This window comes from Hippichthys cyanospilos, chromosome 6 (assembly GCF_059441005.1).
Source record: "Hippichthys cyanospilos isolate Australia breed blue-spotted pipefish chromosome 6, RoL_Hcya_1.0, whole genome shotgun sequence".
Taxonomy (NCBI): domain Eukaryota; kingdom Metazoa; phylum Chordata; class Actinopteri; order Syngnathiformes; family Syngnathidae; genus Hippichthys; species Hippichthys cyanospilos.
The window spans coordinates 19,047,373-19,072,131 of NC_142374.1; the positions used below are offsets into that span (position 1 = coordinate 19,047,373).

General features: G+C 42.2%; 3 protein-coding genes across 3 annotated transcripts; all 3 read right to left on the reverse strand.

The window, feature by feature from the left end:
• Nucleotides 1–592: 592 nt before the first annotated feature.
• ldhbb (lactate dehydrogenase Bb) lies at nucleotides 593–5,871 on the reverse strand. Its single transcript, XM_088416382.1, has 8 exons — nucleotides 5,724–5,871; nucleotides 4,454–4,654; nucleotides 3,546–3,681; nucleotides 3,364–3,481; nucleotides 3,006–3,179; nucleotides 1,958–2,249; nucleotides 1,052–1,175; nucleotides 593–897 (listed from the first exon to the last, which is right to left on the reverse strand). Exons 3-8 carry the CDS (start codon nucleotides 3,672–3,674, stop codon nucleotides 730–732), a joined length of 1,005 nt encoding a protein of 334 aa, XP_088272508.1. The 5' UTR covers nucleotides 3,675–3,681; nucleotides 4,454–4,654; nucleotides 5,724–5,871; the 3' UTR covers nucleotides 593–729.
• Nucleotides 5,872–6,021: 150 nt separating this feature from the next.
• Nucleotides 6,022–13,139, reverse strand: tmpob (thymopoietin b). Its single transcript, XM_088416381.1, has 6 exons — nucleotides 12,504–13,139; nucleotides 12,309–12,423; nucleotides 10,367–10,522; nucleotides 9,792–9,901; nucleotides 9,599–9,702; nucleotides 6,022–9,218 (listed from the first exon to the last, which is right to left on the reverse strand). The coding sequence occupies exons 1-6, from the start codon at nucleotides 12,735–12,737 to the stop codon at nucleotides 8,858–8,860; spliced, it is 1,080 nt and encodes a 359-aa protein (XP_088272507.1). The 5' UTR covers nucleotides 12,738–13,139; the 3' UTR covers nucleotides 6,022–8,857.
• Nucleotides 13,140–15,277: 2,138 nt separating this feature from the next.
• Nucleotides 15,278–19,972, reverse strand: LOC148422629 (uncharacterized). Its single transcript, XM_088416519.1, has one exon. It carries the CDS (start codon nucleotides 19,961–19,963, stop codon nucleotides 15,278–15,280), a length of 4,686 nt encoding a protein of 1,561 aa, XP_088272645.1. The 5' UTR covers nucleotides 19,964–19,972.
• Between the last annotated feature and the right edge of the window lie 4,787 nt (nucleotides 19,973–24,759).

Here is a 24,759-nt window from a genome sequence, read left to right on the forward strand (position 1 = left end):
GCCTTCAACATTGAGGGAACACAGTAAATCAGATAAAGCTTTTTTTTTTTTTTTGTATAATTTTATCTTCAAACATTCAAACTGGTTCTTTTTCTTTGTTTTAAAAAAACAATTTTTAACTGCAAGTTTTTAACTAAAAAAAAACATAAATATAGTAATTCCAAAAAACTAAATAAAGGTCGTTTTTGAGTGTGTATAAGAATACATGTGCAAGTGTGTGTGTGTGTGTGTGTGTGTATATATATATATATATATATATATATGCGCATGTGAGAGAGGGGTGTATTTCATATTTTTTATTTTTTATTTGATCAAGTAACTCACTAAATACATTTTCAAGTACTGATTTTGTTTCAAACGATTGATACAAAAGGTAAACAAACTAAACAAAATATAAAACTTAGCACACTTTAAAATATCAAATAGAATTTAATTTGATTGGTTTGACGATGTTAAATAAAAAAAACAGCATTCATTTGGTGAAGATATTGCGTTGTGCTTTACAGTAACCCCTTTCAAGAATTTACCTTTCAGCCCCGCCCCACCAACACACACCCCTTCAACAACTAATAAAACCAATCGCAGTCACAAATGCAGGACTTTCCAACAGTTTATTCAAGTGGCAGAACAATACATACATGTTCTATACATTTGACGCTAAAATGCTCTAATACAATGAACAATGTTTTGCTTTTTTAAGCGAGTCATTCAGCTCCCCCTGCAGGCCACTCAGAGGTCTCGCAGCTCCTTGTGAATCTCCCACAACGCTCCGCCGCTGACCTGCAGCTGAGCCACCTCGTCGTCAGATAAGGTCACGTGGACAACACCGGCCACGCCGCTGCCGTTTAACACACACGGCAGACTCAGGTACACTTCCTCCGTGATCCCGTGCATACCCTAACAAATAAACATTTATTTCATCCCTTTTGTTTATAACTAACACAATGTGGAAAAGCGCTGTGAAAAAAAACTTCTTTGAATGCATCTGGAAGGTTTTCACAATGCTTCACATTTTGAATTCTGATGGTGGGGAAGGAATGAATATGCTGACCTGCACCATGGTGGACACGGGATGAATCCTGTTCAAGTTCCTGATGATGCTCTCTGTCAGGTCGGCCACGCTCAGCCCGATGGCCCAGTTGGTGTAACCCTTCAGTTTGATCACCTCGTAGGCGCTGACGGGTAGAAAATGGACTTTTTCCGTGGCTTGTGTATGAAGTGGTTCGTCTCTGGGGTTTTATTTGTTTCCTGATTCTCAAAATCATCTTAAATGATCGCGAAAAGTGAAAATCCACGACACGCGTTGAAACGCAGTAGAAATAAAAATACGATAAATAATGGGAAACGACATTGTAAACAAACTCCAACCACCCCTCAAAAAGTAGAATTTTGAAGTTTTTTTTCAGAATAATTAGCGTTCTAAAAGTATAAAAACAAAAAATAAATTAGCTTTCATTTCAATAAACATTGTGCTGCTCATCACTGCCAGAATAATGCGTGAATACAAAAAAAACATAAGATGGACACAATTGCTTAGAAATTAGCAACATTTTCTTGCAGAGGATAAAGAATATATATGCCTGCATGCATTGTTATATTTATTGCCTGTCTACATGTTGTGCTACTCAGTTTGTGTTGAAAAATATTCGCTTAAAAGTAGTGATGGGAAAATGAAGCTGCATGAAGCCCGTTTTATTGTTTTACTCCTCTAGATGGCGCCCATGGCTTAAAAATTAACACTAGTGCATTGGAACCGTAGTAAATTTCCCTGCTTCTTCGGACCAAGAGAGCAATTGAGCAAAAAATATGACAAGTGTGTCATGATGCTTCATTTCAAATAATATGTCAAAAAATGTGTTAGCCTGTCCATTGCATCTTGCATCGCTCATTAGCTTCAAGCTAAGCGGACTTGCAAGGAGTGGTTTTCAAGAAAAAAAAAAACTTTGATTGTCCTCACCTGTCCACCACCATTTTATGCATCTCCTTCCAGTTCTCCGGGTCGGCGTCGTGGCCAGCGTCTGGGTTGAGCGCCCGTAGGCCAACGCCGGCCACGTTGGCGCCGCTCCACACGGGCACCGAGGTGTCGCCATGCTCGCCGAGGATCCAGCCGTGGAAGCTGCTCGGGTGCACGCCCAAATGCTCCGCCATCAGGAAGCGGAAACGTGCCGAGTCCAGGTTGGTGCCGCTGCCCAGTACCCGCTCCCTCGGGAGACCGCTCAGCTTCCACGTCACATGTGTCAGCACGTCCACTAGATGGCAGCGGTTAGCGATTGAAATCACGGTTATTCGTGACGATTATCCATCATGTTTACTCAAACATATCTATTTATTAATAATTCAGAGGATCAGCTTCATTAATCGTGGCAGCCAATATCGTGATTAAAATTCAAGTATATTTGTCTTTCTCAGTCACTTTTCATAGTATGTTATTGTATTTTTGGGGGGTAATTTGTGTATCAAATCATATATATCATATTAGTGATATCAATACAAGACAAATGGGACGTGAGTGCTGCATACAAAAAAGTGTAAAAAAAACACACACACACACACACACACACACACACACACACACATATATATATATATATATATATATATATACATATATACATATACACACCCACACACATATATATATATATATATATATATATATATATATATATATATATATATATATATATATATATATATATATATATATACATATATACATATACACACACACATATATATATATATATATATATATATATATATATATATATATATACATATATACATATACACACACACATATATATATATATATATATATATATATATATATATATATATATATATATATATACATATATACATATACACACACACACACACATATATATATATATATATATATATATATATATATATATATATAAAGAACAACATAGAATACAATGCACGTACTGCAAACACAAAAAGAGGAAGTACATATGTAAAAGTGCATTTGTTTTTACCCGGGTTGGACACGACCAGGATGATGCAATCAGGGCTGTGCGTAACGATCTGCGGGACGATGCGCTTGAAAATGTCGACGTTTCTCTGAACCAGGTTGAGCCGGCTCTCGCCCTCCTGCTGCCGCACGCCCGCCGTTAGCACCACCACGCGCGAGTTGGCCGTCACAGAGTAGTCTGAAACACAATTATGTTTGATACCGTTTTCATTTTTGGTTTTTCATATTTCTTACTCAGACATACCGAGTTGTTTTTGTGCTTATTCTGCCACTGTAAAGCAATTTGTAACATTCTTTTGTTATATTCAGTCTTCAGTGTTTTTTATTTTAAGAACAATTCGTGAGCGCAATGCAACCCTTACCTTTATCAGCCACAATTTTGGATGTTTTGAGGAACAGACTTCCGTGCTGAAGGTCCATCATCTCGCCCTTCAACTTGTCCTCCATAACATCCACCAGTGCCAGTTCGTCCGCCAGCTCCTGCGCGGGTGCTCAGGGTTGGCAGAGGGCCAGTGACATCCCATAATAGCCCATTCTCACTCACCCGGAGGAGTATGCTGATGGCGCAGGCCATGCCCACTTGGCCCACTCCCACCACTGTCACTTTGTTGCGGGAGGGCGCGGGTGCGCCGCCGCACGTCGGGATGATGAGCTGCTGCAACGTGGATGACATTTCAACACTGGGGGGGGGGGGGTCAAAAACAGATGTCAATTTTTTCCAAGCCAAGAAGGGAGCTATACTCGTTTAGAAACAGACTTAGTTTCAAAAAAGAAGACAAAAAATGAAATGGCTTTGCGTTTGCACCGTCTCTTGTAATTGCACATCTACGCCACCAGGTAGTGCTGTGGCGTTCTCATTGTCAAACTGCTTGGATTCCAAACTTTTAATTGCTGAACATTTTTTTTCTAAAATCACTTCGTGATTTAGAGAAAAAAATCCTGCACAATGTTTTATACCCATTATTACCCTTTATACCTATAAAGCATAATAATGATTTTCTCCCACAAAAGTAAGAGACTTCACAATATTTTTGATACACTGACACTGGAAACAGAGCAATGTTAAAAAAAAAAAAGAGAAAATTACTCCCACACAATGACATAATGTTATTTGCTCAAATCCAATCAAGAATATTTACAGTTTTGCACTGAATGCTCACAGCATTACATTATCAAAATGTTCAAATATGTCATATTTATTCAGTGCAGTGGCGGAGTGTCCATGCAGCTGAAGCTAAATGGATTAGCTCGCATGTTAACGACCATTTGAAGGGATAACGGCTGGTTCATTAAGTCACCCTTGAACTTCTCAGAGATTTAAGAAGGGCTTTCCATCAAAAACAACTTTATTCAAACGTGAATAAGGCCCGATTCGAAATATCATCAGCAATGACTGAAATATGTCTTTCAGTACATTTTTTCTACCAAGTGAGGGACATGTTCACAGCTCACCTGGGTGACAGCAGTCGGCGGCTGAAGGAGAAATCTTTTTGATGTTCCTCGGAATTCTTCTTGCCTCCGCTTGGTCGCTCTGTTAGTTTGTTTATCGGCTCCGCTTGTTGCCTTCAACAGCCTGTCTGAATTAATTCTTTGTAAGCCTCTCTGACTCCCTCCAAGGTCCCTTTGGCTCAATTAAACGAGCTCATCTGAGGCCTGATGGGTAGAAACAAAAAAACCAAAGACAATTCACACAAAGCTTGGGATGCTGGGGATGGAGTCCAACCTTACTGATGAACTTCACTTATATCAGTAAAGCATTTTTTTCCCCTTTTTTCTGTCCGAGCGCTATGCTTTGGCGAACCTTCAAACAGGATTGCATGGACACTGGAAGTAACTGAGACATACATACAGGTGGAAATCCTGACATTTTCGCAGACCTACACGCAAGTTTAAAGAAAAACTTATTGAATATATCCCCAAAGATGGTCAAATTCAGTTCATGTGTAAGTTCTGATGCGTTTTAGCTCCATTTTGAACATTTCCCAAGCCCAATATCCCACAGTTCTTGTTACGCTTCCACAGGGTTTATAAGGTCATCCATACATCACCCATCCCAAGGTGACCATTTTGGAATTCAAAACGATATGAAAAGTAGAGTTATGGCCAAGTGCTGAACATTGCTGTGATGCTTCATTGAAATCCCTTCAGCAATTAATTATAAGTACAGACTATTAAGATTCATTGATATATGATGGCTTAAGGGACTTATAAGCTAAATTACAAACTGTATATTTAACAGTCATAATAGTTTGGAAACTTTTTTTCCGTACTGTTTTTAATTTTCCACACTTTTTAATACCTGTAAATTCATCAAATTTACTTACCGTATTTTTCCATACTTGCACAGGAATACTGACAAAAGCAGTTCCAAAGTGTATTAAATCAGACAGATTTCAACCGTTTTTCATTAAAAAGGAATATATGAAATGATTGTTAATTATAAAAAAAACTTGTAAATCAGAAGTCGTTATCATTCAATGATATTAAATGGGGACCATGTTTGTTATTGCTACGGACAATGGTAAATGCAGCACCCCCTGCTGTCCGTAATGAAAAATGGTCTTACACAATCTTACACACTATCCCTTTAAGCCTGTTTTACCCTCAATGGAATAATGATTTGTCTGTATTTAGGGGGTACTTGGCTGAAAAATATCTTCAAAGCACATAATTGAAAAAAGTTTGAGTGCAACTGAAGAGCAGTAAAACAAATCTCACTCACCTTCAAAATTTGAAGTTCACCAGAACCACGTCAACACATATGCTGCATAAAGTATGGTTCTAAAGTATTTCAAATGTACTATATTTTTTCCTGACAGCCGCCTCTGAAGTCAATAAATTAGGACTCTTTGGTGATGCACATTCAATTTATGTCCAGTGGGTTTGTCAGATGTTGTCTGGATGGGAGGAAAATTTGTGGGTAGATTAAGTGCATCAAAAAGAGAATATGGCCTAGAGAGACAAAATGATCACTTTTACTGAAGTAAAAAAAAAAAAAAAAAAGACAACAGAAGAGAGCATGCTACGGATGGTGTTTATTTTGATACATTGCCTACTTGATCATAAATACGATTAAAAATCCATACCCACATAACTCCATTAATAATTGTGTCCATTGTGGGGAAGCTGCCTGGAGGTTAATTACTCATCAAGATGGTCAAAAGTCCAATTAATAAGATACGGAGTCACTCATCTGCGTCTTCCATATTGCTTTGTCAGCGTTTCCTTCATGGGTGCGAGAAAAACATAAGTCGTAATGCACCACTTTTAGAAAAATATCAAAACGGGGTTATTCCCATGTCCTGGCTGGAGCGTCGGAACGGGCCTATTTGTTCAGGTTGAAATCGCCGCTGGGTGGTGATGATGGATTGAAAAGTGTGACATCCCGGTGGCATAAGCTGGCAGTGAGGTAACGAGCTATGTGGGAGGAAGTCAAAGATCGCAAAGCTAATGTCAAACAGAGCAAATTAATTCAAGCACAAAAGAGCACTAAAATCCAAACATGTAAACTCAAAGGGGGGGACACGCCGGCCGAGCTGTGAAATGAAACCTCCATTGAATGTTTATAAATAAGAATCGCGAGAAATGCACCACGCCGTTTAAGTGGCAGTCGGCGCCCGATTTTTGCCATTGCGTGACCGGAACGGGCCGCGACAAGAGAATGATCCCAGTTGACTTCATTGGTCCGATAGTTAGGATTTCTTTAACTGCAAGTAATATTTGCTCATCGATCTAAACCTGCTGTATATAGTGGCAGGCATAACTATGAAATGTTCTTCCAGTAGATGGCAGAAGCTCAAATTGAGAAGTTTCCATCAGTTGTCATTTATGACAGAATACAGTGGAACCTCGGTTTTTGTATGCCCTCATTTCAGTGTGCTGTGGGGCGTTGAATTGTTTTTTTTGGGTTTTTTTTTAGAAATCAACACACCTTCAGCTTTCACATTACACAAAAGTTCTCTACACAGTTTTTCTTCGCAATAAGCTTCCTTGTATGCTCATGATATCTTGTTTTTGGACAATTTTGACACGTTGACATCTCGCCATATTGGCCTGCCCCGAAAATTGGTGGATTTATTAAAATGAAACTTGGCAACCAAATGGACGCAATGCTTCCCTGAGTAGACGACAAAATGGAAGAACTGAGAACTTTAAGAAATTAAGTTATACCAGCCGACTCTACGTTTCTTGGGGACCAGATTTCTCTTCTGAACACATTTACATGTTTTCGTTTCATAAAACTCATGTCATGTTGCTTTTTTAAGTGCTTTTATAAGTAAATAAGTGGCCAATTAAAAAGTGCAGTGAAACTGTTAATTCACTGGTGTGCTTTCATTTTGAAGGCCTGAGATTTGATGAGATGTTGGGAGGAGGCGGGATCATAACCAAACATTTTTCTGTCAAAGACATTTTAACCAATTCAACAGAAACTGCTTAAGGCGGGCAATATAACAAACTTAAAAAAAAAACAATAGCAGATTATGAGCAACAATAGTGGTAGTCTCTCCCTGTTCGCTGAAGTCCATACGCCATTTTACTGTATTTTCAATAAAGGACAACCTGAGGTTAAGTGCTCATTTAAGCACTTCTACAGTATATCCGTTTACTTTGCCCACTTATTTGTAAAACTAAAATTACTCTTAAATATATTTGGCAATGCGCAGAACATCTTAATTGGGTTAAAATGAAATTCTATTGGAATCGCCGCTTTGGTTTTCATATCATTGCGTTCTGGAAAAGATTGATCACAAAAACCGAAGTTCCACTATTACGTTTGTGTAAAATAATAATAATTCCTATGTAATCAATCGACTGAAGTCAAGTTATCGATATTTTTTGTGACAATATTTTCCTATAAACGTGTGTCGTGGCCGAATAACTACTGGTAAATGCTAGGATGGCAAAACTAAAAAAAATTGCAACATGAGAAAATTTTATGGGGGCTTCTATGTCTTTTTTTTTTTTAATTTTATTTAACCGCAGTTTTACTGGCAATTTGCAATCCTAGGAAACACGTCTTAATGTCCTAGCAATCTCTACACCTAGGGCGGCCGTTGTGTGTGGAGCACCTCACTGTCTGTAATGGTGGGGTGTCACTCGCGCGCGGTCACAAAACTACAAAGACGGCCAATAAAAAAAAAAACTAGGACCATGCAGGGAGGGCGTTAACTGGCTCACTCCACTCAATTCTACTTACACATAAAAACGATTCACAGGTTGAAAAAAAAAAAAGAAAAAGCAAATCAAAAGGACATTAAAATTAGTCTCTGGTGGCGCCACCTGCCTGCTACGCCGCACATGACAGGTAAAATGCTGGAGCCTGTCAAAGTGGATTGAAGACAGTTGTCTTTCAAAAGGTTTGAAGTTTGTGAAAAGCGGTTTGAAGCCATATTTGTCAGGTGTGGTTTACAAAAGAAGCCGCTTTTCCCCCCATTGTGATTCAAAGCGGGGCGTTCACTAGTCAATCTTTTTTCTTGTTGTTCAAGAATCGATTATCCTTTGATGTATTGCATTAACTGACCAATTTGGAGTCCTTTTTGTTGAAAGACATTTGAATTCACTTTTGCCAAACATGGTTCCAAACCAGTTTTGTCAGCAACCTTTGTTTAAAAAAAAAAAAAAAAGTTTGGGCGGTTTAAAGCCAGTTGTGTTTAACGGGGTTTGAGTCCACTCCTGCTGTGTGTGTCGCTTGAACCCACTTTTGTTCAGTGCGGGTCAAACGCAGTTTTGGTGAGTGTGGTTTGAACCCGCTTAAGTGCGGTTTGAAGCCAGTTTGTGTCAAAAGTGGTTTGAACCTAGTTGAACCAAGCGGCAGGAGAGGTGGGAGCGGCTGAGGCGAGAGAGACGATACACCTTTCACTTGTCATCGAGGCCCAGGTAGGCGGTGAGGTTCTGGGCGACATTTTGTAGCTGGACCACCGCGACACCCAGGATGCCCTGGAGGTCCTCCGCATATATGCTGACCACGTACAGCAAGCCGCACACCAGCACCACGAGAAGGGTGAGGTTGAGCAAGATGGAGAGGACGCTGCGTCGCCCCGGGGCTTTGCTGATGGCGGGGGAGAGGGGGGCTGCGCCGACTCCCCGGGAGTAGGACTCCGAGTAGGAGCGGTTTTCGGTGTGGATGCTGTGGCGGACGCGGGACTCGTCCAGCCAGTAGTCGCTGGGCTTGAGCGGTCGGCCCGCCGCTCCTCGAATGGGACGCCTGCAGGTGGCGCTGCGGGCCACACAAGTGTAAATCAGCATCAAAATAACACTTGAAGTAGTCACTTCCTGTCGAGTGACAGAATTGTCCAAATATGAATAGTCACTCAAAAAAAACTAAAGGAAAACAATAGCATTAGTGAGTTTAGTATGAGTACCCTCCTTTCACTGAACACTTAAATGAAAACAAAAAAAGATCTTATTTTAATTTAATCTTTTTTGCATAGTATAGTATGACAGCATCACTGCCCTACCAAAGTTAAGTATTACCCATTCTAACCATATTTGACATTTAATCAAAATTAGACACCCAAAAAAAAAAAATGTTCCGTTGCGATTGCTGCAGCACACGTGAAACAATAAACATCACGTGGTCACTTCCTGTACGCCTACCTGATGCCCAGTGGTGTGCTGATTTCATTGGCCAGGATATCTTCCACCACGCTCTCGCTGATCTTGACGGGAGTGGCCTCAGTGACAATCACCTCCTCCACCACCTGCCGGTGGGGATTTAAAATTGTTCATTGTCACCACCAACAAAACGTCTACACGCTGAATTCAATCTGCTGCGCTTTGTCGTATTCACCTTGGTTTGCCGTCTGCTGCTGGTGCGCACGGTGACCGGAGTCTTCCCTCTGCTGCGCACGGGCTTCTCCACTACTGGTACCGGCTCTTGTTCAGTGCTGGTAATTTCCTCTGAAACCCACACATCATTTTAAATGACTCAAGTCTAATATACCTCTGGCAAAATAAAATATGCCTGTGAGCATGGTTCGTTTGTGTTGCCATTCCTAACTGTTTAAGTAGTAGTTTTGTGAACGGTGACGGCTACAGCTGCAACTATTGATGGACTACTAAGCGATTACCAATTTAATCAAATAAATTAAATAAATGATCCTTTGCTTCGTATATCTGTTTTCAGCCAGCTAGAAGTTCCAAATAAACAGTTTGAAACAAGCACCTTTTTCATTTCGGTCTGGAATATTAGCAATAAAATAGGGCTTTGTAGCACTTCATTTTCTTCGAACTTTTGAAATGAAACAGTTCTATTAAAAATATACATATATTATTACAAGTAATTCTGCAAGGCTGTGCTTGACTTGAGCTGTCTGCATCGTGCTGTTATTGTGGAGTTTCCATCTATCCAATATTAATATTCACCATCCTCCTTGTCGCTGTACTGGTCGGCGTTGGTGTTGCCGTTCTGGTTGGCGTCAGCTTTAGGGAGGACGGTAACATCGGCGGGGACCTCAGCTTCAGCCGCCGGCTCTTCCAAAAGTTTCTGCAGTTTCTTCTCGTACAACTTGCGCGAGGAGGCTGCCAACGCACAAATCACAGAGGCTCGTTATTGAAATAAAAACATCTTGAAGGGGAAGTCAACCCCTAATTTTCTTAACCATATTTTGGTCTATTCTGTCCCACTAGTCTTAATATGGCATTCTGGTTAATGTTGCTTTAGTAGAATATGTATTAAACAGTAAAATCCAAGTTTTTTCAAAATTAATTTCAGGGAGTGGTCATTTTGTCACTTGCTGTTGACTGAAAATTACACCACAAATGTTCAGAGCTCAGGTAACAACCAATCACGGCTCACCTATTTTCTGAGTTTCCTTAAGTAAGGTCAGAAGTGTTTGGTTGTTACCTAAACCCTAAGTAACTGTGATGTCAATTTTGCTCGCCAACAAATGGTAAAATGGCCAATCCCCGCAAAGGATAAAAATTTATATTTCACAAACAAACACAACAAACGATTAAACTGCGTTTAAACTAGACGAGTTGCATAGACCGTCTATGCGCAAAACAAAATTTGAGGGGGTTAACTTCCCCTTTAAAAAGGGCTCTACCAGTTGCACCTAACTTTTTCCTTAGAAGTGTCGCAAGATTCAAGAGTTTTAGTGTCATATGTATAGTATTATTATACCACACAATAAAATTCTTATTCTGTGCACTTCCCAAGCAGGAGACTACATTGCATAATCGAGCAAGTAAATAAATCGCAATTAAAAAATAGCAATAAATAGCAAAAAAAAAAAAAACCAACAACAAACACAAACAGTGGTGCTACTAATATAATGCAAAATATTATTTATGCAAGCAGTAAGAGGCAGATTAGTGCATGAGGGATTTGTTAATTGAACTAACACTTTCCATCACATCACAAAAACAATTAATCTGAAGTTCCATATTTGAAAGATTCTGTAAGGAACATAACAACAAGGCTGTGCGTGAGAGATTTTAAAAAATATCCTCCTGAAGCCCAACCTATGAAATAATGCCAACTGTCACAGACATTTTTTTTGGTCTATATTTTTTTATTCATCTGAGCTAGCACCTTGCCTGGCCTTTTCTTTTCCAATGATGTCTCATGTCTTTGTTGGGATGCAATTAAAAAAAAAAAACAGGGGACATGCATGAATATGGTGGCTCTCAGGAGGATATATGTGCTCTTAACCCATTTCAACCCTTTTATAAGGCTCTATAAATGATATTCCAATCATGAAGTACTGAAATACTACAATGTGTACTGTAGGTGAAATGTGTGCAATGTCACATGTTTAGAGAATATTGTCACATGACCAGAGGTGTTTACTTTGTGGTTGCACTTCGAGAGAAAGATGTCAGCCTCAAAGCTTCCAAACAAAAAGTGACTAAATTATGTTAAAATAAATATAGAACAAAGATTTTTCATACACACGATCTTTATGATGATATTTGCACTTACGCTTACTCAAATTGGCACAATTATTAATTACATTTTATGACCGGTCATAAAACACACCTTTTCATCAACTGTTTCACTTAAAAAAAAAGTTCTTGATTATTTCCAAGGGTTACAAATGGCATATGATTTGGATGTTTACATGTCCAGGAAAATTTGGGGTTAAATGGGTTAAGGCGCTTTGTTACAGCTAAAGCAGTCACAAACAGAGCCGTACAAAGAAAGATGTTTATATTGATGATTTCTATCACGTTTAAATTCTAAACCTACGGGTGGCAAAGCCATTCAGTCACAAACGTACATAGTTCTATGTAATAGTATTAATTTCGGTTTTGTTTTTATGAGATTTTGGTTTCTGGCGGTTGCCAAATGAAAGCAACTTACCCACAACGGGTCCCACGTCCACTCCATACTTGGTGAGATGCAGTCTCAGGTCTTCATCGGTGAGTTCCGTCACCTCCACCTCTATGCGAGGCTTGTCGGTCTTTTTGGTAGCTTTCTGCACAACACATTGAAAACGAGCGAGCGGTTAAATCTATGCACAGTGATTTGAATGAAAATCAAGTTTCGAATACTTACTCTCCCGGATCGGCTTTTGTTGGAGACCACGGGTGTGGGCAGCTCATCGTCGCTGGAGAATGTGTCGACAGGCGGACTCCTCTTGCTGTTTTGCGCCGTCAAATTTTTCAAATAGAGCTGCACGTACACTTCTTTTTTGTGTTCGCCGCTCGGCAGCGCCACGTTGTTCGCCGCCAGCTCGTTCTTCAACTTATCTTTCGTGAGAACCGACGGGTCTTCTAGAAATTCTGCCATGTTTCCTTTCGAGTTCGGAGCGTGTTAAGGAAGTAATTGCGGATAACGGAACAGTAGCGAAGGGAGTAACGTGACAGACCGCGTTGTTGTCAAACAGGATTGACTGGCGCCTAGCCGCTTACGCTAGCAGCACACAAGCTAACTTCGCCGAATAAACCCGCGCGTTTACCTTATAGCCGGCCCAACTCAATATTGTCGGGTGGTTCAGAATTTTCCAAAGCGTTTCCGAGCGTTTTTTCCCGTCGAAAATTATCCGTAAAGATTAAAATTACAACTGAACAGATGTCAGCAGTTAGCTTTCAACCGGCCCACCCGCCTCTTGTCGATCCGCGGTCGGAGCGCGACCGGGGAGCGAACTGCTGCGCCATTGGCCGAACGGTGCTAGTAAGCGCGACGGTGATTGGCTCGCTATGAATGGACCGGTCGAGGCTTTTGCCGACACAAAGAAAGAAGAAAAAAAGTGCAAAATGCAGACTGGACTTTTGGAGACGAAATAAACGCACACGCACACCGGTGCAACTTATAGAATTAATGAAAACGCACGAGGAGTTCGGGTTAACCGACGAATGTGTATCGAAATATCCCACAAAGGCCAATTTAATCACAAACGACGCATTCGTGACTTCGAACAAGAACTTAAATGGCGGTTTCCGCCTCTGGCTTCTCGGCCAGTCCTTATTTTTTCGCACCCACAAGTTTGCCCACTTCGAAGAATGTTATTTATTCAGACGGTTCAAAACGTGAAGTACAACAAAACGAGAGTACAACCAAACCAATAAAAGACAAATAATTGTTACTATTTATTTTTTTGTGTGGAGTTAATACGTTTAGCTGTAGTTTTGTCTTTTCACCAGTAGAGAGCAGTGCGAGTCACATTATTAAAATGGCTGCCTTCTCTGGCCTGATCCCAACCTGCAGTTTCCATGGTCACATTCTGAGGAATCTTCTCAAAATAGTTTTCTTTACCTAATGAATTTCAGGTCTTGTCAATACATATTAATAGACTGCCTGACCCTAGTAAAACGAAGATTTAATCTAGTTTTATGAAAAAGGAGATGCGCAATGCCTGTTTCACATGGCTTTTTTGTTAAATAAAAACAACGAAAAAACATCTGTAATTTATGTACCTTATGTTAAGTATTTATATGATGATTTTTTTTGGTACTGTTTTTCTGTTTTAAACCTGCCTGTGCAAATGTGGTGGAAGCACAGTTTGCAGGAATCTTGATTGCTCTCCTAAACCAGAAGATTAATATTTGAAAATTTTTTAATTTTAATTTTTTAGACCACTTTAAGGAGAAATTAGATGACCTGCTAATTTTGTAACCGCACTCATGCGTCATCACTCAAAACATTCTCATTTCAAATCATCTTCCCCACTGAAATAAACAGAAATGCTATTCAAGCCTCCCTGTAATGGAGGTGTCGGAATAGCGCCCAAACTTGTGACCTCCTTGAAAGGACTGTATTTGATTGATTCAGAGGATCCTCAATCTTATCAGGTTGTCCGGCCAGAACATAAAGATGATGCACACTCTCATGCCACTCTTTATTTGTATATAATGTTCTATTTATTTATCTGGGTTGGTGTGTGTGAGGGTGTGTAGGTGTTTTCTATGTGTGATTGTTGTAATGTGATTGATTGATTGTTTGTGATTGTATGTGTGTGTTGTCTATGTGTGATTGATTGTTTGTGTTGTATGTGTGTGTTTGTGGTCTCTGCAAAGGAGAGCAGAGAACATTCACTAAACAATGATAACTAACATAACTAAAATTGTACAATATGTTACATCATATTCTCACATTACTCTATATTAGCATAGAATAACATAAACAATACAGGCAAACATACCGTACAATGATAGGAAGAATGAATTCAACCCAATCGTTCCAAATGTGCGTTAGGTAGGAAAGGGTTAATGGAGCCGAATTGATTTGAGTGGGCGGTGACGTCACTCACTTACGGAATAAGAATCACGTCGGTACACACGGCAAACATTCGAAAAATACGCACATTTGTGGATGTAACTTTGACATGAATACTAAAAGTGAAGTATGAAAAGTACGGTATATTTGCCTTTAGCAATTATACCAAACTTAAATGCAATAACAACTTAGACGTTAATGGACAAAGTGAAGCACTGCAAACGTAAACATGTATCCAAAACCACGAACAGACAACATATTCACACTGTACTTACATTCTCATGGACGCACAGAATAATGATGAAAGGAATGTGATAATCCACCGAATAATTGAAAGCAGAAAATGACTGTCCGTTACAACGATACCTGCCGACTGACCGTTGAAAGAGCAAAACAACCTATGATAATGTAAACGGAGTCCTGATTGGTAGTGGAGGAATGAAAAACAACTTGTGATTGGTTGCTAGGCGGTTGCTACGAAGATCACATGACCACAGGAGAAACATGTCCAGGCGTGAATAGTAATAACAGAACAATATAAACACGAAATCGTTAAGTATAATCAGAAACTTCTTAACAGCCGCCCCAACTTTGCACAGCAAAGTTAAAGAACATCAGTCTGGAATGTCTTGGGGAAGTGCAGGGAGGAGAATGAGTTTCGAAACAGGTCTGGTGTAGGATTTGTCCTTGACCTGTATTTCAGCAGTGCGGATCTTACCGTCTGCACCAGGAAAAACAGCTGTGACCTTACCAACTGGCCACAGGGCACGTGGAAGCTGCTGGTCAATCACTAGCACAATGGCATCAACAGAGATGTCCTCACGGTCCTGTTGCCACTTGGAGCGGCTCTGGAGAGATGGTAAGTAGTTCCTGATGAAATGGGTCCAAAACTGGTCCGCAAGGACCTGACAGTGTCGCCATCTGCGACGACTGAGAAGCTCGGTCTCAGAATACACTACTTGTGGAGTGCACGGATCCAGCCGCCCCATCAGCAGCATGTTGGGAGTGATTGGATCTGGGTCTGCTACATCGGAGGAGGTGTATCCCAGGGGTTTGGAATTTACGATGCTTTCCACTTCGATTAGGGTGGTTCTTAGGACCTCCTCAGTGACGGTTCGAGATCCTAGAATGGCACGTAATGCAGATTTGATGGAGCGAATTTCCCGCTCCCAGGAGCCTCCGAAATGAGGGGCACTTGGCGGGTTGAAGTGGAAGTGAATCTGTTGGCTGGCGAGTTGTGACTGAAGGTCAGGAGCGAGGGCATTGAAAGCCTCTTGGAGTTCTGAGTTGCCACCTTTGAAATTTGTGCCTTGATCAGAAAGCAACTCGTGGGGCTTTCCCCGTCTGGAGATGAAGCGTCGCAGACTCATGAGGAAGGAATCGGTGTCCATGCTGGCCAGCAGATCCAAGTACACTGCATGTGTAGTGAGGCACTTGAATATTATAGCCCATCGTTTCTCATTGCGCCTCCCTATCTTTATAATAAAAGGTCCAAAACAGTCCATTCCGGTTGAGTGGAAAGCTGGTCGATGGAGCCTCAAACTGGAAGGTGGGAGGTCGGCCATTTTGGGAATAATCGGTTGACTGCGCCACTTGCGGCACTCTGAGCAATGGTGTTGATGCTTGCGGACTGCCTCTCTGCCCCGTAGGATCCAGAACCTTCGACGCAGTTCAGCAAAAACTCTCTCCGGACCTGGATGGGCAAGTTTATTGTCGTAGTCTGCAATGATCAACTTTGTGATAGGATGATGTGAGTCTAGGACGACAGGATGCAACGTGTCTGGGTTGATGGACTCACAACGTCGGAGTCGGCCCCCAACCCGGATCAGCTGAGTTTCTGAGTCATATTCCGGCGACAGAGTAAGTAATCTGCTGCTGGACTGGATGATCTTTTGAGAGGAAAGGAGAGCAAATTCCTCTGGAAAACAGTCCATTTGAACTTGTCGAAGGAGGGAGAGTTCAGCTTGTCGGAAAGATTCAGCTGATGGTTGTGGGTCTGTGGCCGCCCCGTAACTTGCTCTAACTGTAGCTTCCAAAAGATCTCTGAAACAAGTGAACCGACTGACATCAGGCACAAGTGGAGTAAGGGTAGTGTTGATGAGGCCACAGAATTTGGCTTTGCGCAGCTCAACTTTATCTTCAAGATCAACAGTATCTGGGCTGGAAGGCCAAGTAGATTCAGCATTGAGGAGAAAGGCGGGTCCGGAGCTCCAGCGTTTGTTGGTTCGAATCTGTGACAGGGTCATTCCACGAGTGATATCGTCAGCAGGATTCTCGCTAGAGGGGACATAGCGCCATGAATTGCTCTCAGTTAACTCCTGAATGTCTGCGACTCTGGTACCGACAAACACCTTGTAGCGGCATGAAGGAGATTGTAGCCAAGACAACACAGTGGTAGAGTCGGTCCAGTAGGTGATCTTGTCAATGGAAATAGTGAGCTCGCGTTTCAAGACTCTGCCAAGCTGAGCTCCAATGTGGGCAGCGCATAGTTCTAGTCGTGGGATGGAAAGTTGGCGAGCTGGAGCAACACGAGAACGGGCCGCTAAGAAGGCCACCTGAATTTCACTATTGTTGCTGACAGTGCGCAGGTAGGCTACTGACCCATAGGCCTGCTCTGAAGCATCCGAGAAAACGTGAATGCTCTGAGATGCCGCTAAGAGATCGGTACCTGAGTGAACATAACAGCGCTTGAAAGTAATATGAGGAAGTGATGGAAGTTCACTCACCCAATCATGCCAAAGCTGGAGGAGATCCTCCGGCAGATGAGGATCGTCCCAGTCCCTTTTCTTCACCCAGAGCCTTTGCACCAAGATCTTAGCTCGTGTGGTGTACGGAATGAGTAACCCCAGGGGGTCATACTGTCGAGCTAGGACTCGGTAGATGTTGCGCATTGTAGGCTCTGGTTGCTCAGTGTGGCGGACACGATAGGTGAGGGTGTCAGATTTGCAGTGCCAGTGCAGCCCTAGAGTGCGTTCTGGGGGATCAGCGCCATCTATCGAAAGCCATAGTTCTTGGCTTTCTGACGTGATCTCGGGTGGCATGTGACTGATGACTTCAGACACGTTGGTGGCCCACTGACGCAATTCGAAGCCTCCCAACTGGAGCAAGCTCTGGAGCTTGGTGACCAGCTGTTTTGCTTCTGATATGGATTGGAAGCTTTGAAGGAGATTGTCGACATAAAAGCAGTTCTCAACTGACTGCCGAGTGTCTTCTTCTGGACTACTGTGATCAGTAACATGCCTTTGCAGGGCAAAAGTTGCGCAGCAAGGACTGCATGTAGTCCCAAAAGGAAGAACTTGCCACTGATAAATGTCAGGCTTTGCATTGCGGTTCAGGTCCCTCCAAAGAAAGCGGAGATAAGGCTGGTCTTCAAGAAGGAGGCGGACCTGATGAAACATGCCCTTAATGTCGCTGCTCACTGCAATGGGATATTGCCGAAAACGGAGCAGGACACCAAGGAGACTGGAACTCAGAGTTGGTCCAGGAAGCAAATGCTCATTCAGACTATTATTCTGAAACGTGAAAGAGCAGTTGAAAACAATACGGTCTTTGCCGTTGTGATGGACCATGTGATGTGGGATGTACCAAGAATTGGTACTTTTCTCTTCAGAAGATCCGAGCTTTCGGATATAGCCTGAGTCCTCAAGCTTCTTGATCTCTTGGCAGTAAGAAGTGGCCTTCGCTGCATCTCTGGAAAGGCGGCTCTCAGTTCCGCGCAGGAGGCTCATGACAGCTTCCTTGGGGCAATTGAGTGGAGGAAGACCGTCCTTCCACAGCAGAGGGGTGGCATATCTTTGGACGTTCTCGATTTCAACTCTGACTGTCTTCTCCTCCAGAAGTTTGATTGCTGCATTGTCCTGCTTGGACCTGGTGACAAGCTTCTCACTCCTATAGGGAAGAATGTCCACCTGCCACAATCGGGACACATGACTGAGAATGTCAGCAGAAGAGGTCGAAGTGTTGATGAGAAGACACTGAGGTGTTGATGGCTGATGCATCAAGACTTTGGCAGGACCCTGTAGCGTCCATCCTAGGCGTGTCTTTAATGCCACGGGGCCCCCTGGTGGGCCCAAATGTACAGGTTCCACTGGAGTGATGAGATGAGGATAGTCAGAGCCAATAAGGAGAAGTGGCTGAGCTTGACTGACTGAATGGAGGGGGAGGCCTCTAAGATGGCGATAGGTCTTCTGCAATGCCTCGACAGGATGAGAATGTTTGGAGAGGCCTAGCTCTGTCGCAGAGAATGCATTGTGAATGTGAAACCGTTTCTGAGGATAAGCGGTTGACGATATGGAGAATGACACTGACCTCCCTGGTACAGTCTTTAAGTCTCTGCGGATTGTTCTAAGAGCCAAGTCCTCAGTTGGTCCCTGAAGGTTTAGCGCCTGAGCAGCACTGTGAAGAAGGATTGTGCGCTCAGAGCCATCATCTAGAATGGCATACGTCTCGAGTTTGTGCTGACCCTTGTGGAGAAGAACTTTGACCATTTTCAGTAGAACACAGCTACTTCTGAGGTCTGGGTCAAGATAGTAGGTAGCTGGTTGGACAGAATCTGGGTCTGGTGGCTTGGATTTGGTGGTAGTGGCAACGTTGACGTCATGGAGTACGTCAAGGTGTATCTGATTGCACTGTTGACATTTAGCTTTGAGGTAGCATTGAGCAGCTAAATGGTTTCTGCCACACCTCCAGCAGCGCTTACCAGTTCTGATCCAGGATGCTTTCTGATCTGTTGTGAACTCTTTGAATTCTGTGCACTGATTGAAGTAATGCTGCTCATTATCACAGAAAGGGCAATATTTCTTTGGTTTCTCTTGTTTGTTGTTCCTCGTTGAACGGACTTGTGAAAAGGACTCAAGTGGCTTAGGAGCTGGATCTGAGCCGAGGAGAACTGTGGTAGTACGTCCACTGAGGTTCTGCTGCTTGGCTTTAGGAACTTTCCGACGCTCGTCTCTTGAGGGCCTAGAATGTAGAGAAGTGAAGTCTTCATCCTGAACACGGACTTCGTATTCAAGCCAATCCGAGAAGTGCACCAGAGTTGGAATCGGGGTGCGGATGGGATCAATGAACCGCCTGAACTGCGCTCTGAGCTCATGAGGCAGCTTAGTAAGAAGACGTGAAGTATGAGAACCGCATTCCAACTCAGTCCTGCCCTCTCTGCCTAGTTGCTGGAGCATGCCGACCAGTGATCTGACTTTGAGACCAAAAAGACGAAATCCTCGGCTGTCTCCGCTACGAATTAGAGGCTCCGCCAGGACGTCATTGATCCGCTGCAGCGCTAGCTTATGTGGCTGCCCATACATTTCAGTAAGTGCGGCCATCGTTTTCAAAAAGGGAGTTGAACAATTGCAGTAAGAATCAGCAATGAGAAGAGCGTCTTCATGTTTGAGGTGATCAACCAGTATTTGGTACTTGAATCGCTCTGTAGCATCGCTGGGAAGGATATTGTCCAGTGCAATCTTTAGACGGGCAAACTGGCGCGGATCATCATCTGTGAAGCAAGGTATTTGCGGTTTGGGTCCTCTATAGGTGGACTCTACAGAGGACAGCTGTTGAGAAGCAGTGTATGGCTCCACATAATATGGAGTGGATTGCAGCCCCGTCCCATAAGAATGCTGGTTTGGCACCGGAGGCGGCGGCAGGAGTTCCTCCGGTGGAGGAGGAGGAGGTAGTTCCATTGGCGGAGGCATTGGCCATACCTCAGGCCATGGTGGGAGTTCATCCACTGGTGCGTGAGGTTTATGGTTGGGAGTGGATGTTCTCGCCGGAGGACAAGGGAATGCAAATGAGGCAGCACGGTCCTCAACCTGAGCTGAATGCATTGAGGTAGGTCGTTGTGACGGAGTCGTGGACCTCAGCGAGAGAGAGTGGAAGAGATTCTGCATGTCACGTCGGAGCTGGTTGTTCTCTTCCCTCATCTCCTGTAGAGCTGACATCACGGCTTCGGAGCTGAAGTTCTGAGGAGCAGGTGTAACTGAAGGTGGATCGCTGATTGGAGCAGGTGGTTGATGAGCTGCTCCCACGGTGGAGTGGTCATGAGGAGTGTGAGAAGGAAGATGACGCGGCGGGAGAGTCACCAGGAAGTCATCAAAGTGGCGAGGCCGTTGTACTTCACGGCGAGGACGAGCAGCAGCCATTGTTGAACTGATAAAACTAAGGATCCGGCTCGAAGGACCATGTAATGGAGGTGTCGGAATAGCGCCCAAACTTGTGACCTCCTTGAAAGGACTGTATTTGATTGATTCAGAGGATCCTCAATCTTATCAGGTTGTCCGGCCAGAACATAAAGATGATGCACACTCTCATGCCACTCTTTATTTGTATATAATGTTCTATTTATTTATCTGGGTTGGTGTGTGTGAGGGTGTGTAGGTGTTTTCTATGTGTGATTGTTGTAATGTGATTGATTGATTGTTTGTGATTGTATGTGTGTGTTGTCTATGTGTGATTGATTGTTTGTGTTGTATGTGTGTGTTTGTGGTCTCTGCAAAGGAGAGCAGAGAACATTCACTAAACAATGATAACTAACATAACTAAAATTGTACAATATGTTACATCATATTCTCACATTACTCTATATTAGCATAGAATAACATAAACAATACAGGCAAACATACCGTACAATGATAGGAAGAATGAATTCAACCCAATCGTTCCAAATGTGCGTTAGGTAGGAAAGGGTTAATGGAGCCGAATTGATTTGAGTGGGCGGTGACGTCACTCACTTACGGAATAAGAATCACGTCGGTACACACGGCAAACATTCGAAAAATACGCACATTTGTGGATGTAACTTTGACATGAATACTAAAAGTGAAGTATGAAAAGTACGGTATATTTGCCTTTAGCAATTATACCAAACTTAAATGCAATAACAACTTAGACGTTAATGGACAAAGTGAAGCACTGCAAACGTAAACATGTATCCAAAACCACGAACAGACAACATATTCACACTGTACTTACATTCTCATGGACGCACAGAATAATGATGAAAGGAATGTGATAATCCACCGAATAATTGAAAGCAGAAAATGACTGTCCGTTACAACGATACCTGCCGACTGACCGTTGAAAGAGCAAAACAACCTATGATAATGTAAACGGAGTCCTGATTGGTAGTGGAGGAATGAAAAACAACTTGTGATTGGTTGCTAGGCGGTTGCTACGAAGATCACATGACCACAGGAGAAACATGTCCAGGCGTGAATAGTAATAACAGAACAATATAAACACGAAATCGTTAAGTATAATCAGAAACTTCTTAACACTCCCCTAAAAAAAACAAAACAAAAAAAACAACAGTACTGTAGACACCATATTGTACTCACAGGCATATATTTTTTATCCTCCACAAAGAATGACTAATATTACTGGCAGACTGAGAATCTGAGAGAAGAGCTAACTCTCTGGTACAAGTATAGTAACTCCATCTCCGTTGCAGGGTTTTTAGCTGCAGGCAATAACAAACCAAGCAATAACCGTGAAACTCCAGATATGGAAATATCCTATTTTAATGCCTCCAAGGGCATGTTTTTCGAGCTTTTTACGTTATTTTAAAGATCTTTAAACACATTTAAACGTGTTCAAACATTTCCTCAATACTCATACAAAAGCAAACATCTTCTTAATTATCTTATAAACTCCAAATATACATTTGTAATGATGCTAAAAATGTACATTATAAAATAACCCCACAGGCTTCGCTTTGTTGAAGTGTAAAACGCAGGACTGCAAAGGCTACAACAGGTTAATTTTCAGAACTGGTTGACCTTGAAATGCTCCAGGCCTTCCTGCGACCAACAGTGGAATTAATCACCCCAAACAAAAAGCAGATCAAAATGTGTGTGTGTGTGTGTGTGTGTGTGTGTGTGTGTGTGTGTGTGTGGGGGGGGGGGGGGGTGCTAACTAGTGGACATTGAATTTGAATCCTACCATAAAGGGGGGTTAATAGTGCGTCTGTCTGCGGTTTTATACTGCCCTCTGGTGGCCAAGTGACACTTAATCTCGTCATTACTGAATTATTATATTATTGACTGCTATTTTGCTCATTGAACAACACATGCGGGACAGAACGGCTTAATGGCATTTCCATTCATTCATGTTCTGAAAGCAGTGCAGTGAACAAAAACTACCAAATAAGGAGAATACATTGGATACGCTTCAATGGAACAAATGTTTGAATTGGTGTCGCGCTTCAGTGCTTCTGGCGGTGTTTACGGCAGCAGAGAAGGCCTCATTGGCCTAACCGCAGACAAAACCCAGCAGCCCTTGTGACGGACATACGTGTGGTGTGGTTGTGGCTGTGGGGACAGCGGTTTGAGGCGGTATTGTGGCTCCCCACTTGTCCTTCACGCAGCGGCCCCCCCCAACTCTCCGGGATGCTTCTGCACCACACCCCCACACAGCGAAGCTCAAAACCACACTTAATACAGCACTTGAAGCATAGTTCAGCTTTTCCACCGCTGACCTGCCAGTGTAGCGAGAGGCTGCAAATGTGGAGCCCTTGAGAAACACCTCTTAAGCTTTCTTTGTGTGTAATTTATACAGAAAATAAGCCGCGGGCCAAGAATCATAGCGAGCGCCTCTTTAAGCATAACAGTCGTGGCCTCTGAAAAAAAAATGATCAAAGTTGGCTCCAGAATGGTCAACAGTCACATTTTCAGAATGAGTTCACTTTATTAAAGCAAATGGGCCCCGGCGGTGGGTCTGATATGATGTTTCGTGACAGATAACTGCAAAATAAACCAGGGGAACAAATTAAACGCCTGCTCGGAACCAGACAAACACGACCGCGTGGTTGGTAGTGAGAAGGTTACATTGATCGCTTTCATTAAAAAAAAAAAAAAGTGTAACAGCAACGCCCCGATGAAGCAATGAAGTCAGACTCTTCAATTTAGTTGATCTTGGAGAGTTTCAATAAACCACAGCAGCCAGCCATTACTATTTCTCACCCATTCCCACTCAGGTTAGAACATTTCCTCGTATGATCATGACCTTGTCAGCCCATGCATGCATCCATTGATCCAAACCAAAAGAAAAAAAAAAAAAATCTGGAATAATAGTAATAATAATAAGAACCCGTCATGCAAGGCATCAACATGCAGGTTATACGAGAGATCAAAGTAGTGACGTTTGGCTTCTTCTAGAAGTAACCGGACTTAAATTATATAACAAGTCAATAAATGTGAGAATGCTTTGCCATTCTGCTCGGGTTCAAATCTTCTGGTTCAATCCACACTTTCACGTGATGCATTATTATTAATAATCCATCTATACAGTGCTAGTTTTCACAATAAAAACAAGATTATTTTTTTTTTTGATGGAGGTCTGGAACCGATTAATGGCATTTCCATTCATTTCAAAGCGGAACGAAGATTTGAGAGTGTTTAAGTTTTAAGTATAGTTCTGGAACAAACAAAAGCCATGGCGTAGACATATAGTGGAACCTTAACGTTTGCGCTTTTAGGACGATTCTGGAAAAAAAATAAAATGTGACTGTCTTGACATATTGGAATTTGCATCTTTTTTCAGTGCAATAATGAAAGCAAAACATATACACATAAAATAATCATAATTTTGACATTTATTGTGGAAATCACAACACTGTGGTGCAAAATTGGGCAAGTATTGACATTGAATTTTCTTAAATTTTTTTGTTTGTCCCTGTGCCAAATTGCTAATGCAGCCATAGTATTGTTTTATGTTAATGTTTAATTTACCTCTGACCTCAAGATTTTCATCGTGGCTCTCAACAGTTGCAATCTTCATCCCTGTGATAAATTCCTAATGTAGCCATAGGTTTATTTTATGTCCAGGTATAATTGTGACAAAAATTTGATTTTCACCGCTGCTGGCTTACCACCCAAATGCAGTTCTCGGCAGACCTGTGGAAAGTCTAGTATACACCTAAGCACTTTTTTGGGGCCTTTCATGACTGTATTTCACATTAGTAATTAGCATGATTAGCGAAGCCTTATTTGCCTTTGACGAAAACGGTACTTGTTAGTAGGGTAGTTTATTTCTCATTACTAAGAAGAAGATCCATATCATGCAGCTTTTTGCTGCCGTTGTGCATCAATTTACATATGGCAACATA